At 40.8% G+C, this 15,029-nt stretch overlaps 1 protein-coding gene across 7 annotated transcripts in view; it reads right to left on the reverse strand.

Annotated features, from left to right (window-relative positions):
• Positions 1-9,143, reverse strand: part of WDR20 (WD repeat domain 20) — a gene marked incomplete at both ends in the record, with an annotated part of 45,128 nt that extends 35,985 nt beyond the window's left edge. For 4 of the 7 annotated variants that reach the window (XM_084270613.1, XM_084270610.1, XM_084270612.1 and 1 more), the window contains one exon: positions 8,880-9,128. In XM_084270613.1, the coding sequence (XP_084126739.1) occupies positions 8,880-9,128 (249 nt within the window). Of the gene's footprint in view, positions 1-8,847 lie in introns of all 7 variants that reach the window. The other 3 variants (XM_084270609.1, XM_084270608.1, XM_084270611.1) reach the window with 2 other exon arrangements.
• Positions 9,144-15,029: the final 5,886 nt, after the last annotated feature.

A 15,029-nucleotide genomic window follows, 5' to 3' on the forward strand; every position in this document is an offset into this window, starting at 1 on the left:
CATCAAACCGGTAAGAGTGAGATGGATGGAGGTTGCCATCCCCCTCAACTTTCGTTTAAATAACACATGCATTAGTTTAAAGAACATCTTTGTTATGGTTACAGCATTTATCTAAGTCAGACTTGGTGCATTATCCATGTGACTATGCAAGCTAAAGTGTCATTAAGACATCATTCCAATAGTTTATTTCACCGGATTCACTGATTTTGTAACAGACAGATTGAATATATATAGACACCCATTCAGTCTCCTGTTGTCACTTCTCTCCCTTCCTTTAGGTGAAGGGGAACATTAAAGCCATTAACTGGAGCCTGGAGTCCTCTCAAAGTTTTACATGGCATCACTTTCCTGAAAAATGTTTGCAAACTTCCAGTAAGATAACAACAATTACTTTTTTTTTATTCCTAGGAGACTGAGGATAACGAAGTTTGCTCATAACATCCAATGTTGTCTCCCTACTCCAGGGCATTTTTAAGTGTAAGTTTTTGCTTAGACTAGCATTTAGTCTAATACAGCACTAGGTGTACAAAAATTAGGCATTATTAAACCAAAAACTGTTTAGTACAGCCACCTTCCAATCCCACACAGTTAAAAACGGGAAAGAAAAAAGAATAAAGTATTATTTCTTTGACCATTACATCCACATGAGAACCTTATGATTAACTAATGAAATTAAAGACCGATTATAGTTGGTAAACCAAAACTGAAATCAATTTGCAGAAAGTATCTATTAGAGATCTATCATTCCATTATGAGCAGCTTTATTGAATAATGCAAAAGAAAAATTCCAACTCAAGTTATGACACTGCCACTGGAAAGATTTCAACTGTAGCGGCTGGTGGTCCTGCCCACAAAGACTAAAGAGCTACATCTAGTCTACCAACAGTCTGCTAAACAGAAGCCAGAACAAAAGCAGCTGCTTTATTTTAAGTTCCCGGGGACAAGGAATGGGAGGTACGTAGATGCCAGAAGACAGACTGCATGTATATTTGGGCTTACAAGTGCAGAGAGGGAAGGAAAAATATTTGATTTCTGAGGACACAACAGAGTATTATTACTTTAACTTACAGTACGGCACATTCAATGTTACTTTTTAGTTTCCTTAAACTTTTGAAAAGGACAGTGTTATTGGGCACTATTGGCATTAAATGGCACCATATTCAAATAGTAACCTGCCAAAGTGTCAGTGCATAGTCATGACAACTGGACAGCAAGTGGCCTTTGGACACATGTGCTTCAAAAGAAAGTATTTCAGGTAGGTTCCCTTTAGCCAGAGAACTACAATAATACATCAAACTAGGGCATTAAATTTGATTCTAGAATGTCAAACAAGTCAATTTTGGCTTGCAATCCTCTCAGAAATGGGTCTAGGCAACATTTTAATTAGAATTTGAGACATCTTCAATGTACATTTTGACTACTAATAGTTAACTATTTAACTGTTCTGCCGACTGTCAGATGTCAAAGCATAATGCATACTCCTTGCAATTTAAGCATGTAGCACAACCCTTTTGTAAATATTCTGACAAAGCCAGCCCACAAAACTCAGCACAGACACAGAAGTGTTTGTTACAAATTACCATTGTTTGCATTTGTGAAGCATTATGACTAAAGTTTTGTCAGTCTGCAAAGAATAAATGCCACAATCGATGGTTTTACACTAATTTATATTGTCCCAGCTGAATTCACCTAAGGGTAATATTACTACAAATACACTCCAATACAATACAAACAAAAAATTATACCTGCAGTGGCAATAAAACCCCCAACCAACCACACATATGCACAATTTTACTGTCTATAAAATACTACATACCAGTTCAAGGGTTTGGCCTGTATACCCTAGTACTCATTTTCCAACGTGCCAGCCAAACAGGCAGCCACAGATAAATGAACTATTCCCTGCAAGAGTAATCCTTCAGAGAATATCCTGCAATAGCTTATGGAAGGCAAACAGTGGTGATACGAGCTTGAAGTACAGACTAGGAGAAACAAAAATACTACAGACTAATGCCACCACCTACTACTCAGAAGTAGCCCCCAGATGATCATCATCTCTCAAGCTCCACCAAGTGCATACATTTTGTTCTCTTCCACAGCAAGAACATTTAACAGTATAACACTGTCATTTTAAATCTGTTTTTCCTCTTTTCTTTTACTTAAGCCAGTCCTAGTTGCTCTATATATGCCTCACAACAGAGTTAAACACCTAAATCTACCTATACTCTGGTAATCTATATTGGATCATCACTATTTCCTTCAGAAGCATAAATTGAAGGAAAGGAGTTACCAAAAACCTGTATCTTTCAGAAAACTCTACAGGAACATTCTGTAACATCTCTTGGCAGCCCTCACTACAGCCCAGCTAGAATTAAGAAAGAAAATGCCTATCTACATAATAAAACTCAAACTGCTAAGTATATCCATTCATTAAACACCTGAAACAAGTTTCCAAGAGACTTTCAAATACCTTCAGAAGCACAGATCAACAGGTGACGTACTACTGATCTACTCACAATATCTCCACTGGCAAATCCTGTCCCAACATAACTATTATCTACAAGACAGAGAAGGAACAAATCAGGAAGAAATTACAGAATTTCTTTAAAAACTTCCCTTTAGCCACCTTTGCATCTCTCTGACAGTACGAGTAATGTTTGGTTCTGATATAAATACATATTTAAACCCAGAACACTTTGTAGCAGAATTTGATAGTTATGGTAATACGCCTTGCTTTGGTATCAAAACCACTGAGACAGAATGGACTATAAGTCACTAGACAAAGGGGGGAAAAGCATACAAGACAAACTTGCCAAAAGGAAGCACCAAACAAGTCTAATTTATCTTCTGAAAAAAAAAAAACAAACCCAAACCTGAGAAAAAGGTCAGCAGCAAAGGCTACACATGGTTCTTAAGTTCTATGAGATACTTTTGTTAATGGATGAAAGTACACATAAAATTTATGAATAAAATCAAGACTGGAAGAAATTTTTGCTGTATGTAGCACAGAACTGTAAATAAAAACATCCTCTAATAGATTTAATAAAACTAAATTAAAACGCTGCATTTATAAACAGAAACCAAAAAGAATGAAAATATGGATAAAAATGGAGAGAAAGCAGCAATATAAGAAACAATTCAGGCAGGTCAAAACAATTAGCAGGATTAAAATATGTCAATGTTATTCAATTCATGAGTGAGAATATTAGAGGCCAGACACATCAAGCAATAATTCTCCCTTACTCTACACTTAAGTCACAGTGGAAGTACTGTATCTAGTTTATGCAAGCTAATGGAAGCCAATATAGAGGAGATCAATCAAACATTTGGAACTCAAGATCTGAGAAGTTTAACAAAAATAGATGTATTTATTACCTTTGGAAAAAGGAGAGGACAAATTAACAAGTTTTTGAATATGTTAAAGCCAAAGGCAACGGTCAACTGTTCTCTATGCCCACAGCAAAAACCAGCATTCAGCCTGTTGCTTTTTGTTTTTTCCTTGAACAAGAAGTTTAATTAAATTGGGGGGGAGGGGGGGGGGGGGGCACACATATAAACACCAAAACAATTTAAGAAGGCTGTAGAATTCTTGTCACTGAAAGTTTAAAAACTGGTCAAAGACACAGGTATACATCCCTCTGCTTCAGAGCAAGTGCATCTTCTAAGATCTCTACAGTATCAGGGTTTTTATAGCTTATACACACTATTAAAATGTACATCTTTTTCAGAGGCCTGACACATCTTAGTAATCTCTAAATATACAGTAATATAAACACACTGTCCCACCACATCTTGAGAAAATTTGCTGGTTTTCCCCACAGATTCTAGCTTCCAACCTAGAATTCTCTCTCACTACTCTTCCCAGAGCAATCTGTCCAATGACAAATGCCACACATTATTATTCTGTCATTGCAACAAGATCTTAGATGAACAGTCTATGAAATGAATGGAAGTTACCACCAAGGGTAACACTTCTCAACTGGTCAAAGACTCCAGTATCAACCCATACATAACAAAAGTAATTTAGAAAACTGCAAAGGAGGGAATCCTACACATGATGGGTATTTTTACAGATCATGAGTACGCAAAGTCTTAATAAAAGAAGTTGAGATACAAGATCACTTTTGCCTAAGTATAAATATTATTACTTATAAGCCACTTGCTAAATGTAAGGCTGAAAAGCAGTCAACAGAATCTGCCCTCCATGCCTCTACCAACTTGAGCTTATTACCTACATGTTTCTACTCCAACACCATTACAGCTTCCTATAATACACTAATTACTGATATAGTTACTGACAGACTGCTGCTTTAGGGAAAAAGTAAAACTAAAGACAAACCTCTTTATGAAAAAGGCTCAAAAAAACCCCTCCCAAAACTACCAACCCAACGTTAGGAAAGTCTGCCACATGTTAACAGAGTAGGCAGCCAGAATTTAAGTAAAATGCATACACATTCTATTTTCATAATTTCCCAATATGTCACATAAAAGCTAAGACTGCACCACGCAACACTACTGCTAGTATGTACTTGTATCTGGCTGTACTGCAGGGACAGCTGCAGACTATCTTGGCCAGAAACCTTTACAAAATATAGAGAATAACACATTAATTATCACATACACAATTCCTTAAAGGAAGATTCACTAGCTTCCTAGTAGGGAAACTGATAGGTAATGTCAGCAACAATCTAGAAAGCCTTGTCTTGTCAGTCATTCCTAAGGCAAGAGAGATGAGATCGTGCTCTCCTTTTCCAGCCTAATGAATCTAATAAATCATTTTGCAAAACTAGCCACAAACCGTATCTCAGTACCCCAAGACTGTCTCATAAGCCAGAGCCAAGTAACAGCCCTCACTCCTGATTTGGGGCTGCAGGAAAAGGCAACCCATCCAAAGCATCATTGCATCATAGTCTGAGCAGTAATTTTTCAATGATTACCTTATAACCCTACTCCATAAAGAAGCAAATCCCCAAAACAGAAATTTTCCTTTGACACCTATAACTCTCTTAATCAAAATTAAGTCAACAATTCCCCAAGAACAGATCATTCTGAATCTGACTTAAGGCAGAAGAAAGGCTTTATTCAGGCAAGACATCATAAGGCAGTGGATCCAATCTGACAGCCCAGGCCACTGAAGGGGGTAGCTCTGTTCCTTTCCACCACCCCCAACACTCTTTACTCATGCTGTGCCTGCTAATATTCTATCCCAAGATGAGACATTTCAACTCCCCCAGCCAAGAGAAAATCTGCCCAGAAAAACAGCAAGTATTTTGCTGCTGGTTTAGCAAGCTGAACTAGCTCCACCAGAGGCTGAGCACTGCCAAACACAGCAAGGAGAAAGGAGCATACTGCCAGAAGGATACTATACTGCTGGACCATCATTTTTAGCTATCATTAGATCAGTTGAGTTCATGAAAGTTTACCCTTTCTGTTTAACAAGGGTCACCATACGCATCTAACCTTAAGGAGGAGTGAATGGGAAAGCCCACTGACAGTTCAGTTGAGAATTATTACATACTTAAGTAAAACAACCACATCTCATTCCATCACGGTTTAATTTCTCCTTACTGAACTATAGGTTCCTTTCTTTTTTCAGTGGATCGAAATCAGAAAGCAGAAGATTTCTGGAAGCTTGTTTTGCCTTATGAACACAAGAGACCTGCATAAGTTTCATTTTAAAACTAATAACGCACCAGCTCATGATTTGAAGTGTTTTCTATGACATGGAAAACATAGAAACATGGTGATGTGTTTCACAGTAATAGTAAAGTTTTGGGGTAACATGAAAAAAATGAAACAGTAAAAACTCAGCTTCCTTAAAAGAGACAAACAACAAAGTTGGGAGAAAATACCTTCTTCCTTCAAAAAGTCTCTGAAGAGAACTTGAAATGCTTTCCAAAACTCTCGCCTCTACACCAAGCTACTATCATTGCCTGTTAGTACTCCAATCTCCACACTACTGTCTTGCACACTAGAAGTAACTTTTCAACCAAGTTTCTTGGAAAATGAAGCAAGGTTAAAAAGACATCCCTGGAAATGTTGTTTATTTTTTTTTTATATAGGTTTAATGTCCTAAACATAACACATGCCTCAGCAGTCTACTTAAAAGGATGACTTACAAACTAGATGTAACAGATGCAATGCATTTGGGATTTAAGGGAAACTAAAAGAAGAAAACTTAGCATCATTAACTTAAAAAAATATTTTTTCCAGGGGTATCTTTGACTCAATATTACTTTATTTATTCCTAAGTGTCATTCATGGCTTAAGTGTGATTCTTACTTAATGTGGCCTGACCGGCAATGAATTACTGATGCAAGAATTATCTCAGTATCTAACAGACATCATTGCTTAAAATAAAGTCCTGGTGATTCTTTCATTCATTTTAGTAAAAATAGAGGAAGGAAAGCAGCAGATCTTAATAAAAGGTTTTAAAAAGACAAAATCATTGCTACTGATATATACACACAGCACGGCTTCACTAAACTGAACTCATGCTCTAATATTCTAATACGCTTTAGCCAAAATGAAAATTATAGTCTTTAAGTAATTAGGGAAATTTTTTTAGGGGATACTTAGATAATTATGAACTAACAGTTAAAGCTGAAGATGTCATCTCTATTATGCAGAGGATCACAACTAGGTTGGTCTTCAGCATACCATCACTCTCTTTGCCCAGATTAAGGCAGAATTACATATCGACAATTCAGGTAACAAGAACTCTCTCCCTTTTACGATAGTCACCTTTTGAATCTGAAAAGCTCAAACAGTCCAAAGACTATCAGCCTGTTCTTATTGCAAGCTTGTACATAGACAAAACAATGGCTTCCAGTCAAATGGGTTCAAAATAATTTCCAAAGAAGCAAGTATCACAAGTTTAAGTCCGACCATCTTCCTCATTCTTACTTACAGCATTTTTGATAAGCGTGTTTCAATCTACTACAGCTCTTTCAAGGTTCATTTTAATAAAGTTAATGTATTATACATATAGAACATACAGTGTATTTTACATTGTTAACATTATAAAAGGTCACTGAAATTAATTCTGTTCTAACAATGTGTATGTTTTACACTACTCAAGAAAAAAGAAGTATTTAACACGGTAACAGGTATGCCTCAAAGCTCACGAGTGAAGAATCTGACAACACTAAAATTTTTTCACTGTGCATCACGCCAGCACCTAAAGCATTACATTTAAAGCAAGTTTTCTAATTCAAAAAGTTATTCAATTCCCTATTTTCAATGAAGTTGCAGGCTTAGATTTTTGTTCAGAAGTGTAGCAAGAGATGACTAAGACAACTTAAAAGAATCACATGCACCATTACTACACAACATAAAGGCCTGCTCTGTGAGAGAACTCTGCAGCTACTTGCTATGTAAAAAATGAACCTAAGATACTACAATCCAAACACAGTAATAATTCAGGATACAGATTTTTCAGAGCTTTTGCCACCCGCAATACCTATAAATAGCACGGATAGCAGGAGCTTATAAATAGCAAATACCATTTTATACAAAATACTCATCATATACTTAAACTATTGGCCAAGTATTATTTGAAACATAACTAGATTATTAAAATTCCTCAAAAGGTGAAACTAAAATCCACATGCCACTTTTCCATGTAAATACACAGAGCATATCAGATCTGTCAAGTCACAGACAAGAGATAACCCCGTAGGCTTTATTCTCCAGTTGGTGCTTACATTTTACACAAAAGAGGAGTGATATGGGCACTAGCTTAGTACATAGTAGATTCAGGTATAATTTCTTGCTCACCTCCTGCACAGCCCTGCATATTTCACTAGTTCTCTGTGCCTTCATCTCAGGTTGAATGGTGGGCTATGAGCGGGAAGATTTTAAGGTGCTCACATCCTGGCAGATGAAAACTAAGTATGTAAAATAATGAACACCCACTTTTTTGAAACACAAAATAGAAACCTGACAATCATGATATCTGTGTTTACATATATCAGAAGTGACACACCTTCACTCAGCATGAAAAATTCTGAATCCTTCTCTAAATCTCATAAAATCAAGGACTTTAAGAAACAAGTAGAAAAGGGGTTTGATCATGAATACGGTCACCTGAGAGATCAAACGCATGCACTGTTAGTCCTACATCAAATAATGACACTTAAGGAATATCTTTCAAGTCCATCAATGGTTCTTTTCTGTAAGAGCAACTTTCTCTGCGTTAATTATCTGACATTTAAAACTCAGCTCACTGCACTGCTCCCATATAGAAACAACCCCAAAATCAGCCCATACTTCAAAGTCATAATAAAGGCCTAAGATTGCAGGGAATACTGTAGCCATCCAGTCAACGCTAGAAAGATCCTGGAAGCTGAGATCCAACACCACCATAATCACGCCAGGCATTAGCATCCAGCAAACTCAGACCTGAAGCAGCAGATGAAGGAGGCCCAGGGTTGTCTTGGAAAACCAACCCTCATTCCGGCACACCAAGGAGAGCGCAAACAATCGCATCCCTTCAAAGCCCCCACCCCCCTCACTCTTGCGGTCGCTGACACCGTATTTGACGTAGCCCACTAGTACCGAGCCGGCGTCGGTCCCCTCACAGAGCCCTCCGGCCCAGGCCTACGTTACCCCTCCCCTAACCGCTACCCTACAAGCCAGTTAATCGAGGGAGCGACCGAAGTCCCAGCCACGACGGGGCCACGAACCGGGCTACTGGCAGCTCCGAGGCCGCCGCGGGGGGGGCCAAAGGAGAGGCGGCCCCGTCTCTGCCCCCCGCCCACGGCGCGGCCCCCCGCGGCGGGGCTCCCACACCCCACTAGCAGCCGGCGGATCCTGGGCAGGCTGCCGGCGCGGAGCCCCCGCCACTCCCCGCCAGCCCAGCGGCCGAGCCCCGGTACCTTGCGGACCCCCTTGTAGATGTAGAAGTAGAGCTCCCGGCCCACATTGAAGCAGAGCCGGTCCCCGTTGCCGCTCTGGTCGTTGACGTTGACGAAGGAAACACGGACCGGGTTGGAGCCCTGCGAGTTGAAAGGCACCCGGTTAGGCCGGCTGTACTCCGAATGGCTCAGCAGCTTGTACAGCCCCTCCCGGGTGGTGAACTGGGTCTTAATCTCGTTCATCTCCTTCCCTCCTCCCTCCGCCGCCATCTTGGAAAGGAGCATTCATCCTGCCCCAGTGCCCGGATGTAGCGCCACTGCGCAATCGCCGCCGCCGTCGGCGCGCTCGCGGCTCTGCGCGGAGGCGGCCACGCAAACGGCGTAAGGGGGAGGAGCGGCGGCGCCTGTTTACTGCGCGTCTGCGCACGCGCCGCGCTAGCTGCCCTTGGGTGGGCCCGACGTGCCGAGGGGGCGGGGCCTCTCGGCGCGGGGTCCGGTGCGGCCTGAGCGGGGCGGAGCTGCAGGGAGAAAAGGGCGGGAGATGCGGCTGTGGGGAGCGGCCACTGGGGGCCGTGGGGATCCGCTGCCTCGCTTCAGGGGCGGCTGAACCCGCCGCCTGAGGAGCCGGAGGTGGGGTAGCGTGTGCTGGGGCAGCGCAGCCGTGCAGGGCTGATGGGTCCCAGCGCAAAGCCGCCGCCAAAATGGGGTGCAGACACCCTGTCTACGCTCATAGGCTCGGTTGGCTTTGTCCGCTGCCGGTGGAGCTGCCAGCTCCCGAGAGGCGGGGGTCGCTAAGCCCCGCAGGGAGGGCGTCGTGGGCAAGTCTGTGAAGGGACAGCGAGTAGGAGGAGTGTGCGGCTGTGTCTCCGCGCCTCACGTCAAGCCCCGCTGCCCCTGGAAGGGAAGGTGCCTCCGTCCCTCCAGCCCTGCGCCGGCTGGACTGCCAGCGGCCGCAGAGCCGCGCTGGGGAGGGGACCTGAAACGTTAACCTGAAAAACTGGTTGTCACCGAACTCGCTTCTTTGTTCTACACAAGCAGCTGTGTTGCACAGAACCCGATGAGTGCCAGATGGAAGTGGTGCAGGGCTGGGAAGGATTGGTTTCCCTGGGCAGGGAGGCAGGACTCTGTTTCTTCAGGCAGCAGTTTCAGCTGGAAGTGTTTGGCTAACTGCAGCCTCACCATTGATGCAGGTTAATCTAAGACTGATCTCCACCTGTAGAAAAGGGCCTTGGCCCCTCCTCTGTGTTCAGGTACATATTTCCATTATCTTCCTTGCAGAGGTTCTGGCAATCATGCAACCAAAGGGTGAGTCAGATCCACTTGAAAACTAGCATACATGGAGAAACGATGGGTTCTCAAGTCAGCAAACTATTGATCAGCAAGTAGGCTCATCCACCTCGTCATGGAATTGCCAGAGCCAAAACAAGGAGTTTGGAACATGCAGCTGGGGAAGATAAGCAGCACAGAGTTAGACCATCTTATATTAACAATAAAATTTAGTGCTTTCAAGGTATAGTTTCATGCTGTAGCTGTTGCTCTTAAATGTAGCTGCTACCAGAGTTTATCCTGCTCTTTTCTTTGTTGTCTGTGATTTACCTACTGCTTCACAAGCAGCAGTGCTCATCCTGACCTCATGAGAGCCATTTCTGAAAGATAAATGGTTAGAGAATTAAACTCCCTGCACACGTGAAATAAATAGGGTTCAAAAAACCCCACTTTGTGAGGGAGGGGATGGGAATACACAGCAGAGCTGGAGGTAAGCAGGACCCCCCTTTCTGCTAGATCAGCTCCATCACAGAAGTCCGCTCAGACTCAAGGGTGTTAAATGGATTTAATTTCAAGTCAGTTTAGTGTGAAGAGCTTTAGTTTGCAGGTAAATACTATTTTGCTGCTGATAAACATGAAAAAGCCAAAGATCTACAGGCTAACTCATGTAGAATAGACCGTGTATCTGAGTTAATATCTGATCCAGTAGAGATAATCAAACTTGCAAAAGGCCAGGTATTGAAGCCTTGCTTGAAATTCTTAAGATAAAGCTAATCAATAATTACCAACAGATCTTGTCAGCTTTTCAGTCAGCCCAGCCATATGGTTTTGGTGACCTCCTAAAAACACATGAAGTGGGTGAGCAGAGCTAAAATTATTTTAAGAATCATCTCAAGAGTGGTTCTTTCCTGTGGAAATTTCATGAATGGACTTTCAGAGAGAAGGTCAGGATATTTGCAGTCACCAAAAGAGCAGGAAATGCAAGGAAATAATAATAATTGTTTTTTTAAAAAGACAAAAGTGCTGCCCCCAGGAAGCATACTCAATATATCTTACTCATTACCCACTGACACAATTGGATAGATCACTTTGAGCAGCAAAGTGGGAAACTTTAGTAGAGGGGCCATGTGGAATGCAAATCGTACTGAAAACACAGCAGGCCATCTGTCACTGATGGAATGAGTGTGATCCAAAGAATAAACACAGTTAACAAGTACCTGGCTATCAGCAGTACATGGTGGTGCAGAAAGTCAAAGAATTGATGCAGTGTTTAACATTTACCAAGAAACATCAATAAAAGCTGCTGAGAGATTCCACAGGGAATCCAAGACAAATTCTCGCTTGAAAAACACAGCTGCAAGTCACAAGACCACTATTGTACAGCCCCATCAACAATACTCATCAAATACTTGTTTAAAGAATGGAAAAAGTGAGATTACTCAGATAAGCCTTATAAAAAAACCTCTCAGTACTACTTGCAAATTCTTCTGTTTCAAACTAGCCAAATACGATAGTTCTGAAATGATCCCATGAGGACATCCCCTTATGTGTCCTTTTGTATTCACCACACATCCCAGTAAATTGAAGTCAGTCAAAATCACTGCTGGTTCATGCCTTTACCCCTTGCAAATGTTTTGGCAAATTGGAAAACAGACATGAGCAAAATTCACTAACATTAATAGTGTGGTCCTTTGAGATTGATTTATGCAGAGCATAAATTGGATCTGCAGCTTTTCAGGATGTAGTATTATTAATAGTGCTTTTGCTGGCCATGAGGAAACTGCAGCTTTAAAACTTATGCAATACAAGTACAGTTATCAACAAAACTTTGCTTGAATTTGAGTGCCATCTGTTACTTCCCTAAAAGTGCAACAACTGACATTGGTGATGCTTTTACCAGCTCTTCTGAGCCAAAAAGAAAAGGAAAAAAAAGAAAGAAAAGAGAGGATGGTGACTACACCCATATTCCATCATGCAAACAGTAGCAGATTATGATGTAGGAATCAGGAGACAATGTCTGCAGTGTCTGTCAACTATAGTAGACCTTTCAAGTCTTGCTTGGATTTCTGATGCCAACACCAATTTAGGCATTTAGTTTGTGACTGACTTAGAAGTCAACTGAGTCAAAAGCTCTGCAATGTGTCAAAATTTAACAGTCCAGGAATACATGTGGATTACTAAGAGAGGCACACACATACACGTGAGTGACAAATCTGAGCTAGTGGAAAGATTGGTGCTGGTGAGGAGAATGGCATGCAAGTGCCATTTAATATGTGGAGAAGAAAAAGAATTACAGTGTTGGGAATACTTCTCCAATGCCTTAGATGGACTTTAAAGTACATCTAACTTGTTTTCATAATGAGAAAATACTGTTTATGGTATCATTTCATAGCTCCTTATTTGTGTTAAGAATCTTTTCATAACCACTACATATAGTTAACAATACATACATGAGATGATGCATTAGGAGACGTATTACAAGGTGAAAGTGTGTTATCCAGACAGTTTCTGCTATGCTAGAATACACTGCATATTGATTGTCCTCTCATCCCATCTCATCCATAGCAAGAGCATGTGAAACATTTTGTTTTCATAGTTAGGGGGTTTTATTACTTAAAAACATACATATTTTTCAAAACAAACATTTTCAAAACATTGATGTGGGCAAGGTAAAAGAAAACCTGCTTTGCAGCTGGATGATTGACTGAACTGTTGCCTCTTTGGAAGATTTGATTTTGCTGTTTGCAGTCAGCATTCTGTAGGTTGTCTCCTGAACAGACTATTTTACCTGCATAGTGAGGAGTCTTGGTCTTGTCAAAAGCAGTTCTTATCTTGTAGCCCTAGCTGTCCTGGAAATTATATTCTCTGAAGATAAGACAGATAACAAATCTAATTTAAATTCTAGGGAAAGTCAGAGAGATTGGTTTGATATGCCTACAAATAGCTTGTGTTTCTAAAATGTTCTACAGCATTATGTCCTTCTCAAAACTCCCTAAATATGGGAGACATCCATGCGTGCAGTATTGCTGTAATCAAGCTAAGGAGTGACAAACCTATGAATAAGTAAGGTCTGGTTGCTGGCCAGCAGCAAGGACCGACTTCCTTACAAAACTGGAATTTCTAGACAGTGATGCCTATTGGTGCTGCTGTGTGAGAACCCAGTGCCATTGAGAAGGCCAAGAACATTTCTGAACTCTGCAGTAGACTCCTGTGTATTTGTAACTTAAGAAATTATATTATCTTCCTATCAGAACCAGCTGCTTCATTCAGCTGGTTTTCGCTGGGAAGCTTGTGTTTATCATGCTGTGGTAATACATGGTTATGGATAGGCGTTGCAGGTCAACCAAGCAACCTGTAGTTGGTGTGAACAAGTTAGTGAACAGTCATCTGTGCAAGACAAGTGGCTGCCATCGTGTGATTTAAGACTCCCTAAGCAGAACAGGAAATAAGGAAAACTGAGAAAGGTGGCTTTGGAAAGAACAGACTTAACAGCCAAGGGAAGGGAAGCATTGCCAGCCTAAAACAAAGAAGTTCTAAAAGGTGACCAGAATCAAGAACCTCTGAACATTTTAATGTTTGGAGAGGTATGTGCTTAGGTGTCTTAAATTTATCCTAGGTTCCTCAGTTTCCCACATGTCTTCTACCTAAGTGATGGTGAGATCTTTCTCTGTTACTTTGCTGTATGTGTCAAAGAGGGACTAAAATCTCATTAGAACATTTTACATTTCCTTATCACCTTTCTCTAATGAGGCAATATTGTCCCAAAGATGTTCCAGAAAGCTTCAGAAGAAGAATGCTTATCTGCTTTCTGTCCAGTCAGAGGAGATTCTCCATCAGTGTCATAAGTGTAATTTAGGTTCCATGGCCTGAATGACTGTCTCCAAATTGTTTTAGATGAAGCCTTGAAGTTTTAGATGGATGATCTTATAATGGGACTTTTTATGAGTTTTTCTATGAGCTCACTGAAGCACAGGAGCTTTGGGTACTGCATAGCACAGGCTGTTCATTCAGCGCTAGTTGAGTCATTGCACATTTAAAGAAAGGAGAGCTTATTTCTCTGAATTATGTACTGGTTCCATTATGGTCATTATTATGGTCATGCACACGACTTTCCTTTGCAAGGCAAAAAAGGTGTTAAGTTAAATTCACAGGTCTCTGCCATCCACTTGGTGTCCAGCACTTACCTGTACTTACTCCCCAAGACTGGGGAGAGAAACTGTGTAACTGTTTAGACAAAACTTCCCAACACAATTTTTCTACCACAGAGGGATATTTTTCTAATGACAGGGATTTTGTCATCTGCAAGACAAAAAGGGATTGGCTGAGGAGATTGGGGATTTATTGCTGTGATGTATGTATTATGTCATTATCGTATATACCTTATAATTTCATCACACAAAAAATTTAAATACTCATAAATTATCAGCACCTGGGCTTTCAGCAGTCTAAGTGCCTGTCTAACTGGAAGTCTGACTTCCTCTGTGCCTAATGAGTCTTGCTCAGTTTCTCTCTACTCTATTCTCTTGCTGCATATATAAAGCAAGGGCTGGGGTTACTAAAGGAAAGTGTGGTTTGAAGATTACCTATGTGGAGTAGGCTCTTGTGTCCCTGCTTTTCTGGTTTACCTGAAACTGTCAGCCTTACCCAGCTCATACAATATTATGTAACATATACTTATCAGTAATCATTTAATCAAGTGCATACTTTAGTGTGACATTCTTTTGCCTCCATCTTTCTATGCCCTAGCTGTAACATGACTCGTAATTTCCCAGTAGCTGTTGTCAGTTGAGCTAAAAGCCATCTGATGTCTATTTGTACACTGTTATTTTTATTTTCATAACTAGGTATAAAGTGCTAAAATCAAGTACAGGGTGGATGCACACTAAATCTTAATGTATTTTCATC

Source organism: Gallinula chloropus, assembly GCF_964237585.1.
Source record: "Gallinula chloropus genome assembly, chromosome: 14".
In the NCBI taxonomy this organism is placed as follows: Eukaryota; Metazoa; Chordata; class Aves; order Gruiformes; family Rallidae; genus Gallinula; species Gallinula chloropus.